The sequence below is a fragment of the Pogoniulus pusillus genome, chromosome 16 (genome assembly GCF_015220805.1).
Source record: "Pogoniulus pusillus isolate bPogPus1 chromosome 16, bPogPus1.pri, whole genome shotgun sequence".
Lineage (NCBI taxonomy): Eukaryota > Metazoa > Chordata > Aves > Piciformes > Lybiidae > Pogoniulus > Pogoniulus pusillus.
In genome coordinates, this window is record NC_087279.1 from 13,592,349 (window position 1) to 13,612,349 (window position 20,001).

Below are 20,001 nucleotides of genomic sequence, written 5' to 3' on the forward strand. Positions count from 1 at the left end.
CTCCCACCCCGGCAGACCCCTCGAGCTTGCAGGGGAGGTGAAAGGGGCAGCTGGAGAAGAGGGTCGAGACCCAGAGTTCATCTCCGCGGGCGTGCTGTGGGACAGGGCAGTGCTGCCAGGGACTTGGCTCCCGTCAAAGCCCTCGCAGGGCGCTGCGGCGCTGTGCTGCTGCTGCTGCGGCACGAACCCACGCGGGGGAGGGGCGATGACGCCACGACCTGGCTCTGTGCGATCTATTTAGGGGCTTTAATTATTATTATTATTATTCTTTCCCGTTCCTTTGCCTCTGAACAATGCCCGTCCCGGCAGGGCCTCGGTTCACACCATTGTGTGGGGCTGCCCTGCCCCAGGAAGGGGGAGATGTTTATCACCCCGGGCTGACCGGGTGAGGTGAATGAGCTCACGTCGGGGGAGGAAAGCAAGCGAGCACCTTGCTGGCAGCCCGCGGGTGCTCTCCACACACCTACCCTCAGCTCCTGCCCTTGTGAGAGGCCCTGGGTACTGGTTTAACTTCGCCAGCCAAAATCAAGCTTCCCCAAAACAGCCTTGTCCCACTCAGCCCCACAGGACCACCAAGCACCAGAAACCCCTGGTTTGGAGTGCAATCCGCCCTCACTGCTGGGGTCACCTTCTTCTGCATGTCCCCACTTCCTCCTGGGCACGGTGACAGTGATGGCAGCAGTGCCTCTCCTGTGTTTACCTAGGAACGAGTCTAACGGCCGTTTGCTTGATCCTGCCCAGCCCTAAAACGGCCAGTGGCTGGGGGGGGGATGGAAGGGACGCGGGGGAGCTGCACCTACACAGAGCCTGCCTCTCCTGAGCGTGTCCTGGTGCCACAGGGAAGGTGGGAAGGAGCCCTCTTCCCCAGGGCACACCTTGGCTGGCGCAGCACAGCACAGCTCCAGCTCCCTTACTGCAGTAGATGTTGGGGCTTGTGCTGGCCACAAAGGTGTTGTGGAGTGGTTTTTTTTCCTACCATGAGAGAAGGCATCATCTTTCCCAGGCCCCATGCTGGCACAGAAGGAGCCTGGAGCCATCAGCCACTCCCTGTGGCACTGTGCTTGGTCCCTATATTTGTGGAGAAAGCCAGTGGGCAAGGTCCCTGTGGTGACGGCTCAGCAGTGGTACCTCATGTGCTAAGCCCCATCCTGCCCTGCAACCCAGCACAGCACCCAGCGAGAGCAAGGAGGGTGGACAACGCATCCCCCCATGCCACCTATTTTGGACCTGGCCCTGCAGCCACAGGGGGTGCTGGGGACCTGCCCAAGAGCTGGCCCTGGCATCCCATCCACCATGGCTGGGGGGAGCAAGCTGATACCACTGCAAGCCACTGGACAGGGCAAGAGGCCCCCAGGGCCACCAGCAGCATGGAGAACCAGTCCTTGCCCATGGCCAGCCCATGTCCATCGCCCTGCCCTCTCTAAGTGGCTGCCGCTTGCCGCGGCACACGGTTTCTCTCGCCACGGGGTTTGGCTATCTGTGCCTTCTTGCCCACATCCACACTGCCCAGGACATGCTTGCCCTGGGCCATCTTTCTCTTGCGATGGTGGGGGCGGCTGCTGCCACACCAGAGACGGGCACAGTACTCCTCCACCCGCCGCAAGTTCTGGGAGCTGATGAGGTGCATGATGTCCTTGTACCAGGTTTTGGGAACCTGTGGTGTCAGCCAGAGTTCAGGGCAAGACAGGTATGGGGACTTGTGACCCCGCTCCCGGGGGAGGGTATGTGCCAGCTGCTCACTGGTGATCACCTCCAAGGCTGTCTTGGCCACTGTCTGGGTGAAGCCATGCTCCAGTGTTTTGCAGTAGTAGATTCCAGCGTCGTGGCGGTGCAGCCTGCGGAAGAGAAGCCCTTGGTCCGTCTGCAGGATCCGCTCGTCCGTCTTCACCTGTTGGTGATCACGAGGTTGAGAGGGGGATCTGGGTCCAGCCCCTTGTCCCTTCTGTGGGGAGCAAAGCAGGCATGGGAGAAGCCTCACCTCATCCCGCTGCTCGTCAGGGGGTCTCTGCACAAACCACTGCACGCTGGCCTGAGGGGACCGAGGCACACACTCCAGGAAGGTGCTGTTGTCCTCCGCCCCATAAAGCACCTTCTCCTCAACGCTCTCAAAATCGTCCACTGAGGTGAAGATAGACATGGGCTCATGGGGAGGGCAAAGCCAGGCTTCTGCATGCCCAGTTACTGACACCCCTCAGCCACTGTCTGGCTTCAGTCCCCTTCTCCCTGGAACTGAGTCCAGATCCAGGAGCACCCACCTTCTCTTGAGGCACCCCACAGTCTACAGACAGTGAGTCAAGTGTGCCTCAACCCATCTGGGTTGGCTGCAAGGCCCTCTGCATGCCAAGAGCTTTGGATGCCAGGACATCTCAGAGCACTCCAATGAGCACTCATTCCCTTGGGCCTGCCCCAGTCTCTCACCAGTCAGGTTCTGGTCCAGACACTGGTGCACAGGGTTGCCATGGTGGATGTCCTGGCGGCGGGAGCGGCGCTTGCCAGAGGGCTGGTGGTGGGTGCAGGCAGTGCCATCCCAGGCACAGTAGGGATCCCTGGCCAGGCAGCATTCCGCACAAGCTGTGCCGTAGGTCTCACACTGATGCAGCCGTACCTGAGCCACCCCCAGGCTAGATCCCACGTAGAGCATTTGCTGAGGGAACAGCACTAAGATGATGTTGCTGGTAGCACCCAGGGGACTCCCCCTTCAGAGCAAGCACCTTGTGGGCTTTGGGAGTCTGGTGACAACAGCTCAATGCCCGCTGGTCACCTGTCCTGTCCCCAGCCCTATGGCAGAGCTATGTCTGTACTTACACGCTTGACAGATATCTCCATCTGGGTGATGGGCACAGGTGTCTGCAGAGGACCAGAGCAGATATGAGGTCAGTGAAAACCTCGGCACAGAGAGCCCAGCCCATTCAGAGCAGCCAGGGCACTGGGGTAAGACCACCAGTGTTTGTGGGGAGCATGAAAACACTCCCAGCCACACTGCCCACACAGCCCTGAGACCTCCCTGTGCCCAACAGTGCAGTGATAGCCCTGAGCCTCCATCCCCATGTGGGTCCCTCAACATGAGCCCACCCCACTGCCTCTCTCCTTATAAGTAGCACCTTAAAAACCTGCAGCTCCTCTAGAAAAACTTCCTCAGTTACAGCTGAGCTTGTCTTTTGCAGGACCACCACCTTCAGCACTGAACCAGCATCTGCAGGGAGGAGGATGGGACGTGTCAGCTGTCAGCACCCTGCCATCTGCCCACAAGCAGCAAGCCCACCAGTAACCCCGGCACTGGGGCTTCTTCCTGCGTGCTGCACCTGCCACTCACCCGTCCCAAGAAAGAGGACATCATGCTGTCCATCCTCAGCCTCCACCCTGTCCACCACGAGCTGGTGCAGGCGGTGGGGCAGGTCAGTCTTCACCAGGAGGGGCCGGCGGTGCCGGGGGTACACAGGCTTGTACATCAGGGGGTGAGCACGGGCGAAGTGCAGCACCTCGTCGGGGAAGTCCTTGGTGGTGCCATACTGTTGCCGAGGCTGGTTGGTAGTCTTGCTGGGACACTGTGGGGATGAGATTACACCAGCTCAGCCCAGGCACCCTAGCACCCATCCCTCCTTTCTCCTCTGCCATCCCACAGAGCTGGTTTGGGTCTCTCTGCATTCCATCTTCTCAACCCATTTGCCAGACCTTGGTCCCCAGCAGCTGTGGGGTGGATCCCATAGGGGGCTCATCCCAGCAGGTGAGAAGGTGAAGTGACTGTCCCCACCACCACCTCTGGAAGAGCAGTCAGAGGAGGGGGCCTGGAGCTCCCCCGACCCAGGGAGTTGCTCACCACGCCTGGCCGTGGGTAGGGCACCTTGCCCTCATAGGCACCCCACTGGTGGTGGGGGCTCTCCCGGTGGGCGAAGGGCCCGTTGAAGACCTCCCGGATGTCAGCCATGCGGTACACACAGACAGCAGAGCCCTGGAAAACATGGCTGAAAGGGGATGGTGAAGGGCATGAGTAGAGCCTTGCTTAGTGCTGGCACCATCAGTGGCAGGCATGGGAGCACCAACATCTCCATATAGACCAGAGCAGAACTGACAGAGGTTGGTGACCAGCCAGCAGCCACATGGTGACAGTAACAGGGCAAGTCATGGGCAGCTGCAAGTCCCCAGAGGCTGGAGCTGCACCACCCACCTGACAGTGCTGAAGAGAGCGTAGATCTCTGGGCTCTTTCCATCTTTGGTCCTCAACAAGAAGACATCCTCTGGAGGTGAAAACATAGGGTTTCTCCTGGAAGCCCAAGGGCTTCCTGAAGCCACCACCTAAGGGATCAGCCCTGCTGAGGTCCCCAGCTCCATGCACCTCTTACCTAGCTCATCAAAGTGCGTGTCAATGCCACCAGGACCAGGCACAGAGCACAACAAACGGGCTTTGTTGAAGGTACTCCACTTGTTGACTAGCACCCTCTGGCCACCAGCATCATTCTGCAGGGACAGGGAGCATCAGGGCTAACTCTGTGACCTGGCACATCCCTGTCCCCTGTGGTCTCCCCCAGTATCTCACCACGCAGACCCGAGCCACCCGGCTGACGATGGTGGGCTCCTGGTTATCTACTTCCACCACCTTCTCCGTGAAGAAGAAATAGGCTTTGTCGTTGTCCCGGTCATTGTTGTCTGGGATCAGGTGGGCTGCCACGAATTTGGGGTCTACAAGGAAGAGCCAACCACATCAGATGGTGCAAGAGGGCACAGCCACTACCTCTGGACCCCCCCACCACACTGGGGCTGCAGGCGGTCCACTGCTGCCCCAGTGCCTTGCCCAGCTTATACCAGCAGATGCTCTGGCTACCACAAGGCTCTTGCTCGCCAGCAGTAGCCCAGCTGGGGTGGGGAGGGGCAGAAGGGAGCTGGTACCGCTGAGCAAGCTCTGGTCCACCTCGGTGCGCAGGGCGGAGCGGGTCCCTGCGCTGCGGAAGATGCCAGGATCTCGGCCCAAGAAATCCGCGGAGAGGCCAGCGTACAGCTCCCCACCTGGCACACACACCCCACCACGGGGCTGGGAGTCAGCTCCGGCTGGCACGGGGACCAGCCCTGGTCCTGACACCCCAAAGGCTCTCAGGTCCCTGAGGAAGACAACTCACCAATGATGGTGCTGGCGAAAGCTTGGCTGGGCTCATGCGGGCACCTGCCCCGGCCAGTCTCCACGCTGGCAGGGTCCAGGCTGAAGACATGCTGGGTGAGGGGGAGTGGCAGGGAGCAGGCAGTGAGCCCCACACCGTGCCCTGGCAGTGGGTCCTGCTGAGCATATAGGGGCTGGCACTGGTCCCTGGTGATAGGCACATCACTGCAAGCACCTGCAGCCCCAACACTCCCCAAGGGACCATCTGCACCAAGTCAATGCTTTTTGAGGCATGAAGATGTGCAGCAGCTGGAGGGACCCACCAGACCCACTGCTTGCCAGTCAGCTTGGCTGCAGGCATCATGGCATGGGCAGGGCTTCTGCCTGCTGCAGAGGGGGAACAGAGAATCCTGCCTTTCCACCCCAGCCAGCCTGGTTTGAGAGCAGTGAGATGGGAAAGGAAAAAACACCACCCATGTCACAGCCCCCGGAGGATGTCTGGAAAGGTGATGCCAGACCAGAAAGGTGGGGGAGCTGGAGAGGGCAAGGGGGCAAGAGGGAGCTGGTTCCTGGCACACACACACGGTATTCAGCATGGGGCAAACACTGCGTCCCACATCCTCTCACAGTCCCAAAGATCCTCAGTAGGGAGGAAGACTACGAGGGTCTACCTCCCCAGGGGGTCCCACCAGGGGTGCTCAGGACGGACACCCCACCACCGTGTGTCCTACCTCTCCACGGTGCCCCACGTAAGCAAAGGCACAGACAGGGTGGAAGGCTCCTGTCCCGCAGGCCAGCAAATGTGTCCGGTTGTAGGGGTGCAGCACGCGGATGTAGTTGGCACAGTCGGTCTGAGGGGACAGCAGGGGAGGGTCACAGAAGTCTCAGTGCTTTGTCAACACCCAGCTCCCTGCCTTGTCCTGGGGCACTCCAACAACGGGTGAGGCCCAGCCCTGGGCCCGGCTGTGCCCCAGACTCTCTGCCTTCACTCCCCTGCCAAGGGCGTGAGATGGCAGCTTGCACCCACTGACAGGGCCTGGATGGACTTCATCTGGGTAGACCTCAGGCCACTGCAGAAAGATGGGGCTTTTTACTGGTCCTCCTGCTGCCAAGGGGAACCATGCATGATCCAGACAGAACCTGGGCATCTCCTGCCTGTGGGATCCTGTGTGCCCACCCCATCACACAGCCCATGCGAGCCAGGCAAGGTTACAGCCCAGCAAGCTCCTGATGGCAGCTCCTACACCCAGCCCCAAATCTCTGAGAACTCTTCCTCTTCCTAGCACCCAGGACGTGACCAGATACAGGAACGTCCTTCCCTGTCACATTCCTGCTCACCAGGGAGGAAACAAAAGGAGGAAGTGTAGGAGTCAGAGATGGATACCCCTGGGCATCCTTGGCTGCCTGCAGGACAGCTCCAGTCACTACTGTCTGCATTTGTCCCCTTCTATGGGGGACCACTAACAATGACAACCCCAGGGCTGCAGCCCTGCCACCTCTGACCTTGAGCAGCATCTCCTGGCAGTTCCCACGGGAAAAGGGCTCCTGCTCAAGTTGGGCAGAACCACCATTAGCTCAGAGGCAACCCCCTACCCAGTGCCAGCCCTGCTGGCTCCCCGTCATTCCCCCTTGTGTGGGACATGAGGCCCCTCGTCTGCTGGGAACACCACCATGAAGCTGCTCTAGGGGTTCCCAGCCTCCCTGCTGTTTATTTTCCCTTTGCAAAGAGCCTCTAAAATAGCTTTTTTTTTTTTTAATCTATTTTCAAGAAAAATAAGAAGTCGACCCTGCCTGGCTCGTGTCTGTCAGTGAGAGCCTGTAAAATAAACACGTGGAGCAGGACAGGGACCCCCGGGAGCAATTCGTCTGGGCCAGGAAAGCTGTGGGGACCTTGTCCTCGCCACAGCCCTGCGTTATGTCAGGGCAGGGGGATGCACACATGGGTAAGGTTTGGGGAGTGAGGTGAGGTCAAGTTAACATATTTCTCACCACCAGGGATGGCCAGGATGGGCCAATATCACCAGGGTCTGGAGCCCAGTACAGGGCTTTTGGTCCCTCAGAGCCCAGCCACTCCTGTCAACTCAGTGTGGCCACATTTGGGGCAATCTGGCTACTGCTCTGTGCTGCAGAGCTAAGCAGCGCCCTGGAGATGGAGTTTTCAGAGCCCAGAGCAAGCTTCCAGCATGGCCAGGCCTAGTCACCAACTCCCTGCCTCAGTTTCCCTCACACACCAGAATCCTGTGTGGTCTGCCCCAGCATTAAGCAGCCTATGAGCCCCACGGGGGCATCCCCAGCAGGATTCCATGGCACAGCCCCAACACAGGGACAGACAGCTCATGGCAGAGCACACACGAGGCAAGACTCACCCCTGGGTCCTTCCCCTTCCGAAAACACTCTTCTGTCTGCCCAGGGAGGGGTGGCCAGTAGACCTGAAACACACAGAACCTGCTGGAGTAGGGAGGGGGGACAGAAGGGACCCAGCCTTGCAAATACATGTCCCCAGGCTTCTGATGACATGTGATGGAGAGGTGCAGAGAGCATGACAAACAGCTCCCAGAACCCACCCAGCCCAGGGCTCTCACCCAGTGACCCAAGGCAGATCCTTCCTCCTGGGGAGATGCACCCTGGCTGTCCCAGCCCACAACCAGGCTGGTTTTGGATGGCCACACAGAGCTGCCCTGGAAGGGGGTGAGATCACGGGTAGCTTGGGGAAGGGACACTGGGGGACAGCAGGGAGCAATGGAGTCCGAACGCCTCACTGCCTTCAGCGGCTCTCAGCTGAAGGCCAGCTTGGGTACACAAGCCCTTGACCCCACTGCAGTGACCCAGCTCGCTGAGGGGCATTTAATTTCCTTTTCCACTTTCTTCAGCTAGAAATGTCTCAGAGCCATGTTTAAAAAACAAGAAGTTGAAAAGCAGAGGGTGAAGGAGGAGGGGGATTACTGCTCAGCATTATTACTCTGGTCCATCGCCTCTCCCACCAAGGAGCCAGGAGAGGTCTGGGGGCTGAGCCAGCTGAGCACAGGCTCAGCTTATTGCAATGATAGATGCTTTTGCCTCTTTGTCTCTGCAGGCTTTCAACTGTATATTTGGCCCACAAAGGGGATGCCCAGATGAGAATGGGGGGCACTGGCTCTCCCAGTGGCAGCTTTTTACGAGAGTTTAAGTCCGAGACCCTGCTCAGCACCCAGGGGAATCATGTGTAGGCTGTGTCACCAGTCTCCTAGGCTGGCAACTATAATTAATTGCCAAGTAATTGCCCTCTGGCCCACATGGCCAGTCCACCCTTGCCAGGCAAGTTTTTGGATGCATTTCAGGGCACTTGAGATGGGGACATCCCCAGGGCAGACCTTGCTTTGGGATGACTTTTCCTGGCTTTGTTTGACATCATCCACACAGAGGGGTGAGGAATGCACAGAAGCCAGAGTGAGGATGCCTTGTGGCGCTCATCAGGACCCAGCTCACCTCCTTGGCATCTGCATTGGCCCTGTGCAGGAGCAGGGAGTAGAGCACGTCCTTCCCTCCAATAAAGAGCCGGTCACGGTACTCATCCAGGTAGAGGGAGCGGAGGCCCAGGAAGCCTCGGTGGCCGAAGAAGAGGAGCGAGCGATTGGTGCCCAAAAGCTCTGACAAGGTGGGAGGGAAGTATCAGAAGTGATCCCATCCCCAAAGACCTGCAGAATATCTTATGCAGCATGCACCCAAAATGTCCCCCCCACGAGCCACAGCCCCAAGTGCTTGTGTGGAGCCTGAAGGACATCCTGATGCCCAGTAGCCCCTACCCATTTGCTGCATGTGCTGAGGCACCACAGATGCCATCCTATAGCTCACCAGGACAGTGCAGCCCCAGCACCTTGAGCTGTCACACAATGCAAGGACAGGAGGGAAAAGTGATGGATAATGTCCCACAGCTATGTCCTCTTGCACCCCTAGGAGTCCCACCACCTGTGGCAGAGCTGTGAAAGGGTGCTGTGGCAAACGGGCATTAAGGCAAGTTAAAATGGAGATGGGCAACACAACCACAGGTGCCTTGTGGGCTTCCAGCCTCTGAAGACCCTTCACACCCACTTGGGAATGTGAAAAAATGTTTAGAACTTCACTAAGGGCTCTTCCAAGAGGGAACTAGAGGGATGAAATTGGGGCAAAGGCAGGAGGGTTCCTCTGGGCTTCTGGTTCTGAGTATCACAGAGCCGTGCCAGGGCTAGCAGATGAGCTGGTCCCAGAGCTGTGAGCTGCAGCATCCATCTCCATCCCTTTCCAGAGGTGTGGACATCCTGGCCTCACCCTGTCAGGGTATTGCACATCCCTTGAGCCAAGGCCAAAGTTACAGAGCCAACAGGCAGCAGGGTCTCATGCAAGTCTGCTCCCAGCAAGGTTCAGCCAAACGACTTTGGGCCCCTTCAGCAGCCATGCTGCAGCATGTTGTGGTTTGTGAGGGCCTGATGAAGGCTCTGCCATGTCTTTGGCTGAAGGCTGGGCTCCTGTGGATCCCAGGAGGGTGGCAAGAGCAGACACAGAGTGGGTGGAAGGTAGGTCCTGCCTCTCCAGTGCCAGCCAGGCACACAATAGCAGACAATCAGTCAGCACCATGAGGAAATCAGCACACAAAGCCCACCACTGCTAACCACATTTCCCTGTCAGAGAGGCTTCCTCCTCACCATGACACTAGGACTGTACTTCAGGAGAAGCACTGGCATGGAGAAATTGTGTCCCTGGAGTGAACATCACACCCCAAAGCCACAGGGTCTGATAGTCAAGGCTCTCAAAGCAGATGCAAGCCTGAAATCTGTGGGATGCTGAGAGGACCCTCACAGTGACACTGCTGTGACTGGTTCCTGGTGGAAAGTTATTTTCAGGGTTAGAAAGCCAAAATCTCCATCATGATGGCACCCACCCAGCTGCTGCAGAGAAAGAGGGCAAGAGAGAGCAGCCCAGCCCAGCTTCACTAGGCTCTGAAGCTCTGTCCCAGCGACCGCCTTGACCCTGGGCCAGGCAACCATGACCACTGTGTGGAGGAGGAGGACAAAGCACCATTGATGAGCACAGCCTTGTCCCCAGACACCCTCCCCCAGGGAAGGCTGCCAGCCTCCACTGCTGTCCCCAGGGAAACCCCCAGCCCAAACATCCCCCACATATCTCCAGGGAGGTGGTGCTGAGACAGTCCTAGATGGCAGCAGCCCAGGACACTGGGGTATCAAGCCCTGCTCTTGTTGTGCTGCTCTTGTTGTGCCCCTATCATGGTGGGTAATGCTTTCTCTGGGACCTGCAAAGGAGGCAATATCCATCCCTGGAGAGGGGGACACAGTCACCTCTACCCCATCACACACAGCTCCCATCCCCGCCAAGCTGCTCAAGGGCTGTCCCAGTGTCCTAACTGGTGATGCTGGTGGCATAGAGGGATACAGCCCTAGTGGATCCATCCTCACTGGTAAGACCCTTATGCCTGCAAGCAGAACTGGTACCAGGCACTGAGGACCTCTCCGGCCTCATCTCCCAGGGGGGTACCCTACTCCCCATGGTTGCCCAGCATCTTGTGCCCTCCTGTATCACTGGTCTCAGCCCAGGAAAACGCTGTCATCTCCTTCTATTCTTGCCCTGCAATAATATTTTCCCAGCTCAGAATAACATTGGTAAAGTCACTGAGCTCCTTTTATTGTTTCAGGCCAGGCTTCCCCTTCTTCTCCAGCCCAGACAAATTCCTCCTGCGCCTCCAATTACACCAGCCCTAGGCTCCTTCTCCTTCCTCGACTTCATCTGCCCAGGGAGCAGCACTTTGCCATGCCCTATCCATCCCCTTTACCCCCCAGATAAAAGGTCCTACAGGAGCCAGCCACCAAGCCCAAGGGTCCCCCGGGTGGGAGAGCAGAGAGCTTGGAGGAGACTGGGCTGGAGGCTGCCAGTCCATACAGAAACAAAATGCTTTTTCTCCTCTTACATAAGCCACTGCTAGAAGTCAAAGCAGAAGGAAAAGAGCATCCTGAAGTGAGAGGGAGCACTGAGGATACAGACACCCCTGCACCCACAGCACTATGCCTTCTCCTATGGGCCCCCTAACTCTGCCTCAGAGCCACCAGCCATGCAAAGCCCAGGCACACAAGCTAAGCACAAGCAGCTTTAGTTCATCCAGTTTTCATTTCAGAGGCTTCTAATGGTTTTAATTGAGATTTTAATTTTCTGTGTCTTCCCCCCAGGGAGAAGGCGGTGGCAGAATTTGTTTCATGGGAAACGGCAGTTTTTCTGTTTCAAATTTGGAAGAGGAAGAGAATAATCAGCTTAAGAGGGGGAAAAAAAGCTTCAAAAGGTTGCTCACTCCCAAGGGAGGCTAAGGAGCCCACCCAGCCCCGGGGAGCAGCCCCACGGCCAAGCTCTCCTTGGCCCTCCAAATCTCCTAGCCCTGCTGCCAAGTCCAACCTGAGCACACCAAATCCCATCACGGGACAGAGCCAGGAGCCGTCCTGCTGCCTCCCAAGGTAAGTGTGGCCACCGTTTCCCCCTTTCAGCAGGGAGGGAGCCCGCAAAGCCGCCCACTTTACCCCGGAACAGAGACAGGGACGCAGCTGTCTCGTGTCCTGAGCCGGGGACCCCAACCCAGGCAGCTTTACCCCAGGCTCTCCAGACTTCTCTGTTCGGTTTGGCTGGAAGCAGCCCCTAGACTAAGCTGGCGGAGCAGGGGATGTAGCAAGCCAGAGCAGGCTCACAGACAGTTTTAACTGAAGCCAGGCTCTGCCAGGGCAGCACCCCAGGCTGGCACCACAGCACTCGCTCTGCAGCGCGGTGGGGATTGAAAGGTTGCCAGGGATGAGCAGTACCCGGGGGAACCTGTCGGGCAGCAGGGGGTGAGCAGGATGATGTTCACCCACCGTGATGCCCACGTCGAGGAAGAACCCACGCACCAGGGCACCCACCCAGCCCGCATGTCAGAAGGTGCTGGTGCCAGCGAGCGCCGAGCCTCAGTTGCCCCTGCAGGAGACGAGCCCTGGTGGGACGCGAAGGGCTGACGCGGAGCCCGGCGGCGCATCCCCCTTGCCTTCTCCTCTTCGTAGGGCCCCCATGACCCGCGTGGGGATGTGGGGGTGCAGAGTAGCCACGCAGCAAAATCCCAGCCCGAACTGTGCCTCTAGCGCAAGGTGCTCCCCGCAGAAACACTTTAAACCCTTACTTAGGGCACATCGCCGTCCGCTGCGGCTCCTCAAACACCTATGCGGCCCCAATGTGGGGGGCCGAAAACACCTCTGTGTAGCCAGGACTCCCCGCACCCCACGCCTCGTGTCTCCCGCCCTCGCCCCCAGCAGGTGCCCCCGGCCCGGCTCACCGTGGTAGGACAGGCGGAGCCGGGGCAGGCTGCGCCCCGCCGCCAGCAGCGCAGCCCCCAGCGCGCACACCCACGCTGGCACCAGCACCCGCATCCCGCCGCCGCTCCTGGGGCTGACGGTGGCACCGAGCTTTTATAGGGCCCCGACATCCGACCGCCCCTGGCCCGCCCCGGCACGCCCCAGCCCGGCCCCGCCACCCACCGCCCTCCCATTCACTCCGGGCGGCGCGGATAAGGGCGAGGGGATTCGAGCAGGGAAGGATGGCTCCATCCCCTGTGGGGGCACCGACGGCCCCACACACCCTCAAATCTTCACTCGCCACCAGAATTTTAGAGTTGGCTGCGCTGCCACACCTCTCTCCCAAAAAAGTCACCCCGCCAACCTCTGCTTCATCCCGAAGGATTGCAAGTGGGGGTCCCTCAACCGTGCTCCCAGGGTCTGCCCTCCAAAAAGATGTTTTGTGCAGAGTCATCTCCAAGTGCCAACAAGCAGCCAGCTGTCAGGTTCCATCCCAACATCTAGACAAGCTGGGGACACCAGGCCTTTGGAGGCTGAGCAGGATTGAGGGGGGCATGAGGTGCCACATGCAGACTTGGTGCACCCACGGGACTGGGCAGCAGGGATGCACCCCTGTCTACCTGCAGAGGTACCTGCTCACCTGCACCCTGACTGGGGAATGTGGACTAGGCCCCTTCTGCCTCACAGCACCTTCAGCACTCCCATGCTATCCTCCACTGAGGCTGCAGGCTTAGGGAGTAAGGTCCTATAAGCCATCAGAGAATCCACAGAGGCATCCCCATCGAGCCTGGGTGCACAGTCAGGTGTGGCTCCCTCCCGAAATCACTGGAGTAAGCCCCACATTGGATGGAGGGGAAGGACCAGAGAGGCTGGTGCCTTCTGTAGTGTTCCACTGCCACCCACCTCATCCCTGCTCCCCCCCCAGCATAAGGCAGCATCGTTAGCCCCAGCCCCTCCTCTTCCCCTTCCCCCCCCCACCAAGGGTTGCAGAAGCTTTATTAATTAAAACAGAGGGCAGGAGGATGAGCCACCCCAGATTACCCCAACTTTTTTGTAGTGGAGCAGCTCTCAACCCACCCCGTCCAGAGTAGAACCACACCAGCTTGGCTCAGTGAGCCCTCAGCTGGCCCTTGGCCCTCGTGTCCCCCAGCCCAGCATGGTTCTGGGACAGATCCAGCACGGCTAGGAGCTGGGGAGCAGCACAGGGTGGGACAGGACAGAGCCAGGAGGAAATGCAGCCCGCGGGCAGCTGTGGCACATAAGCAGAGGCTGCTTGCCCAGACCTGAACACTGTCTTCCCAGAGCAGAGGGTCTGGGGGAGCGGCACCATGGCAGGAACCAGTTAGGAGGGAGGAAACAGGTTGGACCCCAGCACCACTAGCTGCTCCTGCTCCCCACAGCACCCCGAGGCTGATTTGGAGAGGAGGCTTCAGAGTAGCAAGCCCACAGCCTGTCCAGGCAGGATCCAGCCCATAACACTGTCCTCCACCTTGACAAGACTAGCAGCAGACCCCATCACACCAAGGAAATCCATGGCACCTCAGTCATTTGAGGACCCAGAGAGACAGACAGACACTTGCGCTCCTGGCCATGCTTACCAAGGAGATTTATTGACTTGCACGGAGAGGATAGCCCCATCTGCCCCAGCAAGTGGGCAGGAAGGCAGGATGAAGGGCGGGCAGACAGAGCAGGGCATTGGCCAGCCCCTCACCCCACAGCCAGTGCAGCCAGAGGTGGCAGAGGGACCATGAGAGGCACTGCTGACATTGGGGAAAGGCAGGAGGCATCCAGGCACAAGACTGATGGCACCCGGGCAAAGAGGACACAACCCCAAGGCAGGTGGTTGGATCCCAGATTTCAAGGGCACAGCCAGGGCACAAGAATCACCACTGAGCCAACCCTAAGCATAGCCAGCGCAGTATGATGCCCACTGTGTCCCAGCAGGCTGTCAGGTATTTGCTCTGCCCACTCTCTACCCCTTTTTTAAAGCCCTGTGTCCTGCTGCCTGGCACCTGTCCGTCCTGCCCCTCACCAGGGCACTCAGCCCTCTGCAGGCAGCGGAGGCACCGATGCCAGAGCAGGCAAGAGGTGAGCATAAATGTCAATGCCCCGCAGGAAGACTTGCTCATTGAGGAACTCATTGTGGTCATGGAGCAGCACTGGGGTGCGGTTCATGGGTGAGAAGCCAATAGCGGGGTGTCCTGCCTGGGGGCAGAAGGGTAGGGGGTGAGGCTGGGACTGTGATGGGCACATGGTGCCTCCTTCTGCCTGGGCACAGCTCCTGCTTGGGGCTGCAGGTCTCACTCCAGATGAGGGACTTATGGGTGGACTGGCATCACACTCACCGCTCGGATGTAGCGGCTGTCAGTGGCAGCTGGGAAGATCTCAAGCTTGAGCTGCAGCTTCCTGACAAGCGAGACTCGGCATCAGCACGGGCATGGGGGCATCTGGGTCCCCTGCTCCCCTGACACCTCACAGGCAAAGAAACCACACTAGGAAGATCCCTTGGCCATGCAGGACCCTGCATCCCATCTCTTTTGGAGAGCATGGGGAGCTGCCTTGTCATGTCAGAAGACACCCCCTCCCAACCCCTACCATGACCCCAGAGATCCCTGGAGATCCTCTGGCTCCTACCAGAGGTTGCCCCCACCAGTGTCCCACCCTTCCTGGGGACACTACTCACATGTCCCTGCAGACCCCACTGAAGGCTTTCCACCATGGATCTGACTCCTCAGTGGAGGTGACATGTTGGTCCATGCATTTCTGAGGGAGTGAGAGGACAGGTGAGGGGCAGGGGAAGAACATGCAGCAGAGGAGTGGGTGACTGGCACAATCCATCTGGGTGGCTGAGGTCTCTCACCTGGTGAAACTCATAGGTGACGCCATCCCCTGCACTCCGGCACCATGAAGCCACCTGTTCCTCAAAGGCCTGTGGCAAAGACCACAGGAGAGGCATAAGCAGGATACCTCCCAGCCTGGTCCCCTCCTGGGTGAGGCTGGCCTGGCACCCACCTTCAGGTCTACAGTGGGTGGGATGCGGATGTCGAAGCTGGCTGCCATCTCGGAGGGCACCACGTTGAAGGAGACACCCCCCTCCAGCATAGTCATGTTGAGCGAAGTGACATCCCCTAGGGTCAGGCTTGAATCACACTTGAGCCTTGGAGGATGCAAGGGAGAATCAGCCTCCACCACCCAGAAAGGAGGGGGAGTATTCCTCTACCTTGCCACCATCCCCAGACAGGGAAACCGAGGCACAGGGAGGCAATGCCAGATCAGAGGCTGGCTTGGTATCCCAAGGACCCACTCCCTGGACCAATCTGAAGCCACAGCCACCTTGCAGCCCATTTCCTACCTCTCCTTCTCACTTTCTCTGAAGGCCAGGAAGGAGGTGATGACTTTATGCTGAGGAGGGAAGGGCAGTGAGAGAGTACCAGCCCTTTGGACAAGAACCTGGCAGCCCCAGGGCAGGCAGAGGGTGAGTGGGGGTGTGCAGGCTGTAACCCCTCTCTTACCATCTTCTCGGCTGCAGTGTTGCTAATGAAGCGAGATCCATGTCCTGGGCTGCCCACGCACTTCACCTTTATCCCTGTGGCAGCGGGAGGAGATGGCAGCATTGAGCAGAAAGCCCAGGGTAGCACCAGTGCCCCAGGACCTGGTATAACCAGGGACAGGGTGGTGGGCACACAGTAACTCACACCATGGGCTCTTTTCACCATAAAAGACACTGAAGGTATCAGATGGGCTGGCCAGGCCTGCAGTGGGCACAGACACAATGTCAGTGGAGCACAGGGATGCCATGATGTGCCCCTATATGCTCTGCCCTGCCTTGGCAGGATTTCCCCTCCAGGTTAGTTGCCTTGGGGAATAAGATTCCAAAGGAGGCCCTGGAAACTATGCGAGGGGAATGATGCCAACAGGCAAAGGGCAGGCATGCCAACAGGAGGCACGTCCCTGTGCCAGTCCTGCTACCACTCACCTTCGTCCATTGCGAAGCCCACATTGAGCGCTTTGAACTCGGGGCGCTGCACAAACATTTCCATGCCCTTGTGTCCACCCACCTCCTCATCTGTGGGGAAGAACTTGGCATGGAGGAAGGGACCAGTATGTCCCCCATCTCATCACCCCCTCAGTCCTCCTTCCATGCCAGCCTGGGTGCCACCACTGCACCCCACGTCTTCCAGCCTCAAACTAGGGGAGCTCAAAATCTGGAAGAAGATTCCAGAGGAGTGCCAGCTGCTATGCTGCAGGGAACCCCAGAGCATCACCCAACTGCCAACCCCTCCTGTTGCCCTAAGAGATGTCACCCTGGTGACTCACCAGGCACAAAGGTCAGGTGGATGGTGCGGGCAAAAGACTTTCCCTCTGCCTTCAGCCTCCGGATGGCCTCAAGGTACCTGTGGGAAGATGATGCCTGAGCATCACAGAGGGGCTGATGTGCTCTGAGCCATCCCAGAGGGGGGTCAAATGGTGACCTCCTCAGCCGCAGGGACCCTAGGTATGGCAGCATCCCATCCTCTCCAGTAAGAAGCATCCTCATGCTGTGCCCACCCAGTGGGCGCAGAGCCTCCACTCACTGGATGGAGACACACTTCATGTCCTGGGTACCCCGAGCATAGATGTTGCCTTGTGAGTCCTTAACAGCCTCAAAGGGTGGGTAAGTCCAGTACTCCTGTGGGGAACAGCAGCCATGACATCAAAGAGGCATGGCAGGCACCAGCTCCCACTCATCTGCCAGCCTCAGTCCTCCCCACTGTACTCATCCCACCCCTCCCCCTGTCCCAGCACCTCAAAGACAGGCACGACGTCAGTGTGGGAGTTGAGGAGGATGGAGCGCAGGCGGGGGTTTGTGCCCTGCCAGCTCAGGATCAGCACCACACGGCCCTGGCATACCTGTGGGACAAAGGCAGGATGTCACTGGCGTCCTGGCTGAGGATAGAGGGAGTGGGACCAGTGGGCTGGCATCAGCCCAGTAAAAGTTTCTTCATGCCACCTGGCAGGTCACCCATTTCTCTGGTGGGAGAGGGCAGGCAGCAGGAGTGGGCATGCTGGCACCCTCTGCTGTCAGCTGCAGCTTGAGTGTAGGTGCAGTGCCTTCTGGTGCCCAAGAGCCCTCTAGGACAGCTGGTGCCAGAGAGATGTCCTGACTAATGATAGCACAGGAGGCTGCAGGGGTCAGCAGGGCACAGCCGGCACACAGGCTTAAGGAAGTGTTCAGGCCAGCAGGGGATTACAGGCAGAGGGGATCCACTGCTGCCCAGCTCCAGGGCAGTGAGCCGGGGAGCAGCCTGGTCACTTAAGGACCTGGGCACAGATGGATGGAGAGGCAGACTAAGGGCTGCTCCTTGCCTCGCTCACCTCCACTTTCTGGCAGGCCAAGCCCAGGTTGGTGCCGATGCGCTCCAGAAACCGGACGGCTGCATCTGGCAAGGAGCAGGGACACCCAGAGTTATGTCAGCATCTCTCTCCCTTCTCACTGCCACTGCCCAGCGACTCCAAGGCTCGCAGGGGTTCCCAGGTTAAGGAAGGAGGTGACCAGAGAGGATAAGTGATGGAGGTCCTGGGCACAAGAGGTGTCCAGGAGCAGGGACAAGAGTGGCTTGTCACCATCCCTTTGAGGCAAGGACTATGAGAACATGAGAAAATAAAAATTGAAAGGGGAGGAGACAATGTTCAGAAGGGACAGTCCTCCATAGGAGAAAATAATAAAACCTCTTCATTTACTTTAGTGAAAGGATGTAAAATGGACAATCTACACGAGGTTACTACCGGCATCCATCCCACTGCCAGGGTAGAGTGAAAAGGCGGGGGGAGGGTGGGGCTTGGAGCATAGAGCTAGGGGAAAGCAAACAACAGCTCTCAGGGGACATCCCTGCCCCAGGCAAAGGTGCCAGCAGAGACAAAGCAAAAAGTTTGCTCCTTAACGATCAAAACAGCTCCAGCAGAGGACTTGGGGACCCAGGTCCAAAGACTGGAGCTGCAAAGCCTCCTTGCTGGATCCCCATATGGCTGCACATCCTGTCCCACCCATCCTCACCATAGTCAGGTTTGGGGTGCATGGTGTCAATCTTCAGATACTCCCGGAAGAGTGTAACTGAGGGGTCCTCGGAGGCTCCTGTGCTCTTGCTGGGCTTCCCGGGTGCCATGGCAGGGTCTGGGACTGCGAAGCTCTGGGGGAAGAGTGGCAAGATGGTTAATCACCCACCAACCCCTCCAAAGTCCGCCAGCAGGCTCGGTCGTCACAGAAACTGAAATGGAATGAGGCAAAGGTCTCCTCATGAGTCTTTGGACGCTGCCACCACAGGAAAAGTCCCCTCAACTTAGATGTGGGGGTAGGATGAGGTGTGTCCCTGATATCATCCTTGCATCATCCACCCAAAGTGCATGTTCCTGCCTCAAATGCAGTGCCAAAGGCAAGCTACAATGCCTAGGCATTAGATGAGGGGTGAGATCCAGGGAATATCTGGGGCCTCGAGGGCTAGCAAGGAAGAAAGAGGGACAACAGAATGGGGAAGGAGGCCATGAAGGGAAGAAGGGTGCATGGAGCAGGAGCACCCAGCAGTCAGGGTCAGCTAATGGTTAGAGGTCTGAGGGGATGCTGGGCAAGGAAGGCAGGATGCTGGTGTAAGGGGGTGCAGGTAGGAAAAGGGGAATATTGCCTGCTTAGAGTGTGCTGGAGAAGTGCAAAGGAAGGCACTAGAGGTACACGGAAGTGGGGACGGTGGAGGGGAACCAGGTGCTTGCAGAGGACAGACGGGCCAGGGGAGTGCTCTAGGAGTGTGACAAGCTACTTGGTGTTTGAGGGGTGCTGAGTGGCACATGGGGTTGTAGCAGGAGAGGTGAAGGGCAATAAGGGGTGCAGAGAGGTTATAAGTGGGGTGTAGGGGGACTGTGATTAGGGGCGCAGGGATACTGTGGGTCAGCACATGAAAGGGCACACCGAGGTTCTGGGCCACCACGCTTAGAGCTGCAGGGTACTCTAGTTAGGGATGCAGAGGTACTGTGATTACAGATAGGGAAAGGGCGTGCAAGATACCATGGTTAGGAGGGCAGCGAGGTTCATGGGTCGGGGTGCAGCAACTGTGATAGAGGGCTGTAGGAGTAGCAAGGGCAAGAGGGCAGAGGGTCGATGAACACTGTGGTTAGCAGTGCAAAGAGGTACCGGATCCCATGATTGCGGGTGAGAGGCGGGGGTATGAGGGAGGGTGCAGACTACCGTGGTTAGGAGCGCAAGTGGGTGCAGAAGGGTAAAGGAGAGGTGCAAAGCAGTAGGGGGTTTGCAGGGTACAGTGGTTAAGGGTGCAAGCAAGTATGGGGCGGGTGCTGGGTCCTGTGGCGGAAGGGCGAAGGCTTGGAGGGAGGCCGAAGGCACAGGGCGCTGCTGGCCCGGCCCAGCCCAGCCCGCCCCGCCGCCCGGACCCCTGCTCGCCCCGGCCCTACCTCCGCGCTGCTGCAGCAGGCGCCCGCCCGGCTCGGCTCGCCTCGGCTCGGCTCGGCCTGGCTCGGCCGCGGCCCGCCCCGCGGCTGGCAACGAGCAGGGGGCGGGCAGGGGAGGAGCTGGGAGCATGCATGGGGAGGTGGGTG

General features: G+C 58.8%; 2 protein-coding genes across 3 annotated transcripts; both read right to left on the minus strand.

Annotated features, from left to right (window-relative positions):
* Positions 1-223: 223 nt before the first annotated feature.
* Positions 224-12,497, minus strand: SEMA3G (semaphorin 3G). Its single transcript, XM_064156600.1, has 16 exons — positions 12,402-12,497; positions 8,555-8,715; positions 7,456-7,518; positions 5,821-5,940; positions 5,112-5,202; positions 4,885-5,001; positions 4,535-4,677; positions 4,341-4,455; positions 4,166-4,235; positions 3,818-3,962; positions 3,314-3,545; positions 3,102-3,193; positions 2,806-2,847; positions 2,419-2,644; positions 1,979-2,118; positions 224-1,888 (listed from the first exon to the last, which is right to left on the minus strand). Exons 1-16 carry the CDS (start codon positions 12,493-12,495, stop codon positions 1,421-1,423), a joined length of 2,319 nt encoding a protein of 772 aa, XP_064012670.1. The 5' UTR covers positions 12,496-12,497; the 3' UTR covers positions 224-1,420.
* Positions 12,498-14,009: 1,512 nt separating this feature from the next.
* Positions 14,010-19,944, minus strand: ACY1 (aminoacylase 1). Of its 2 annotated transcripts, XM_064156601.1 has the most exons (15): positions 19,858-19,944; positions 18,455-18,587; positions 17,776-17,840; positions 17,206-17,310; positions 16,995-17,089; positions 16,738-16,814; positions 16,397-16,486; positions 16,116-16,172; positions 15,933-16,006; positions 15,773-15,822; positions 15,433-15,577; positions 15,281-15,349; positions 15,104-15,183; positions 14,766-14,826; positions 14,010-14,625 (listed from the first exon to the last, which is right to left on the minus strand). In XM_064156601.1, exons 2-15 carry the CDS (start codon positions 18,561-18,563, stop codon positions 14,461-14,463), a joined length of 1,242 nt encoding a protein of 413 aa, XP_064012671.1. In that variant the 5' UTR covers positions 18,564-18,587; positions 19,858-19,944; the 3' UTR covers positions 14,010-14,460. The 2 variants fall into 2 exon arrangements, with proteins under 2 accessions (XP_064012671.1, XP_064012672.1); XM_064156602.1 differs by lacking the exons at positions 16,116-16,172; positions 16,397-16,486.
* Between the last annotated feature and the right edge of the window lie 57 nt (positions 19,945-20,001).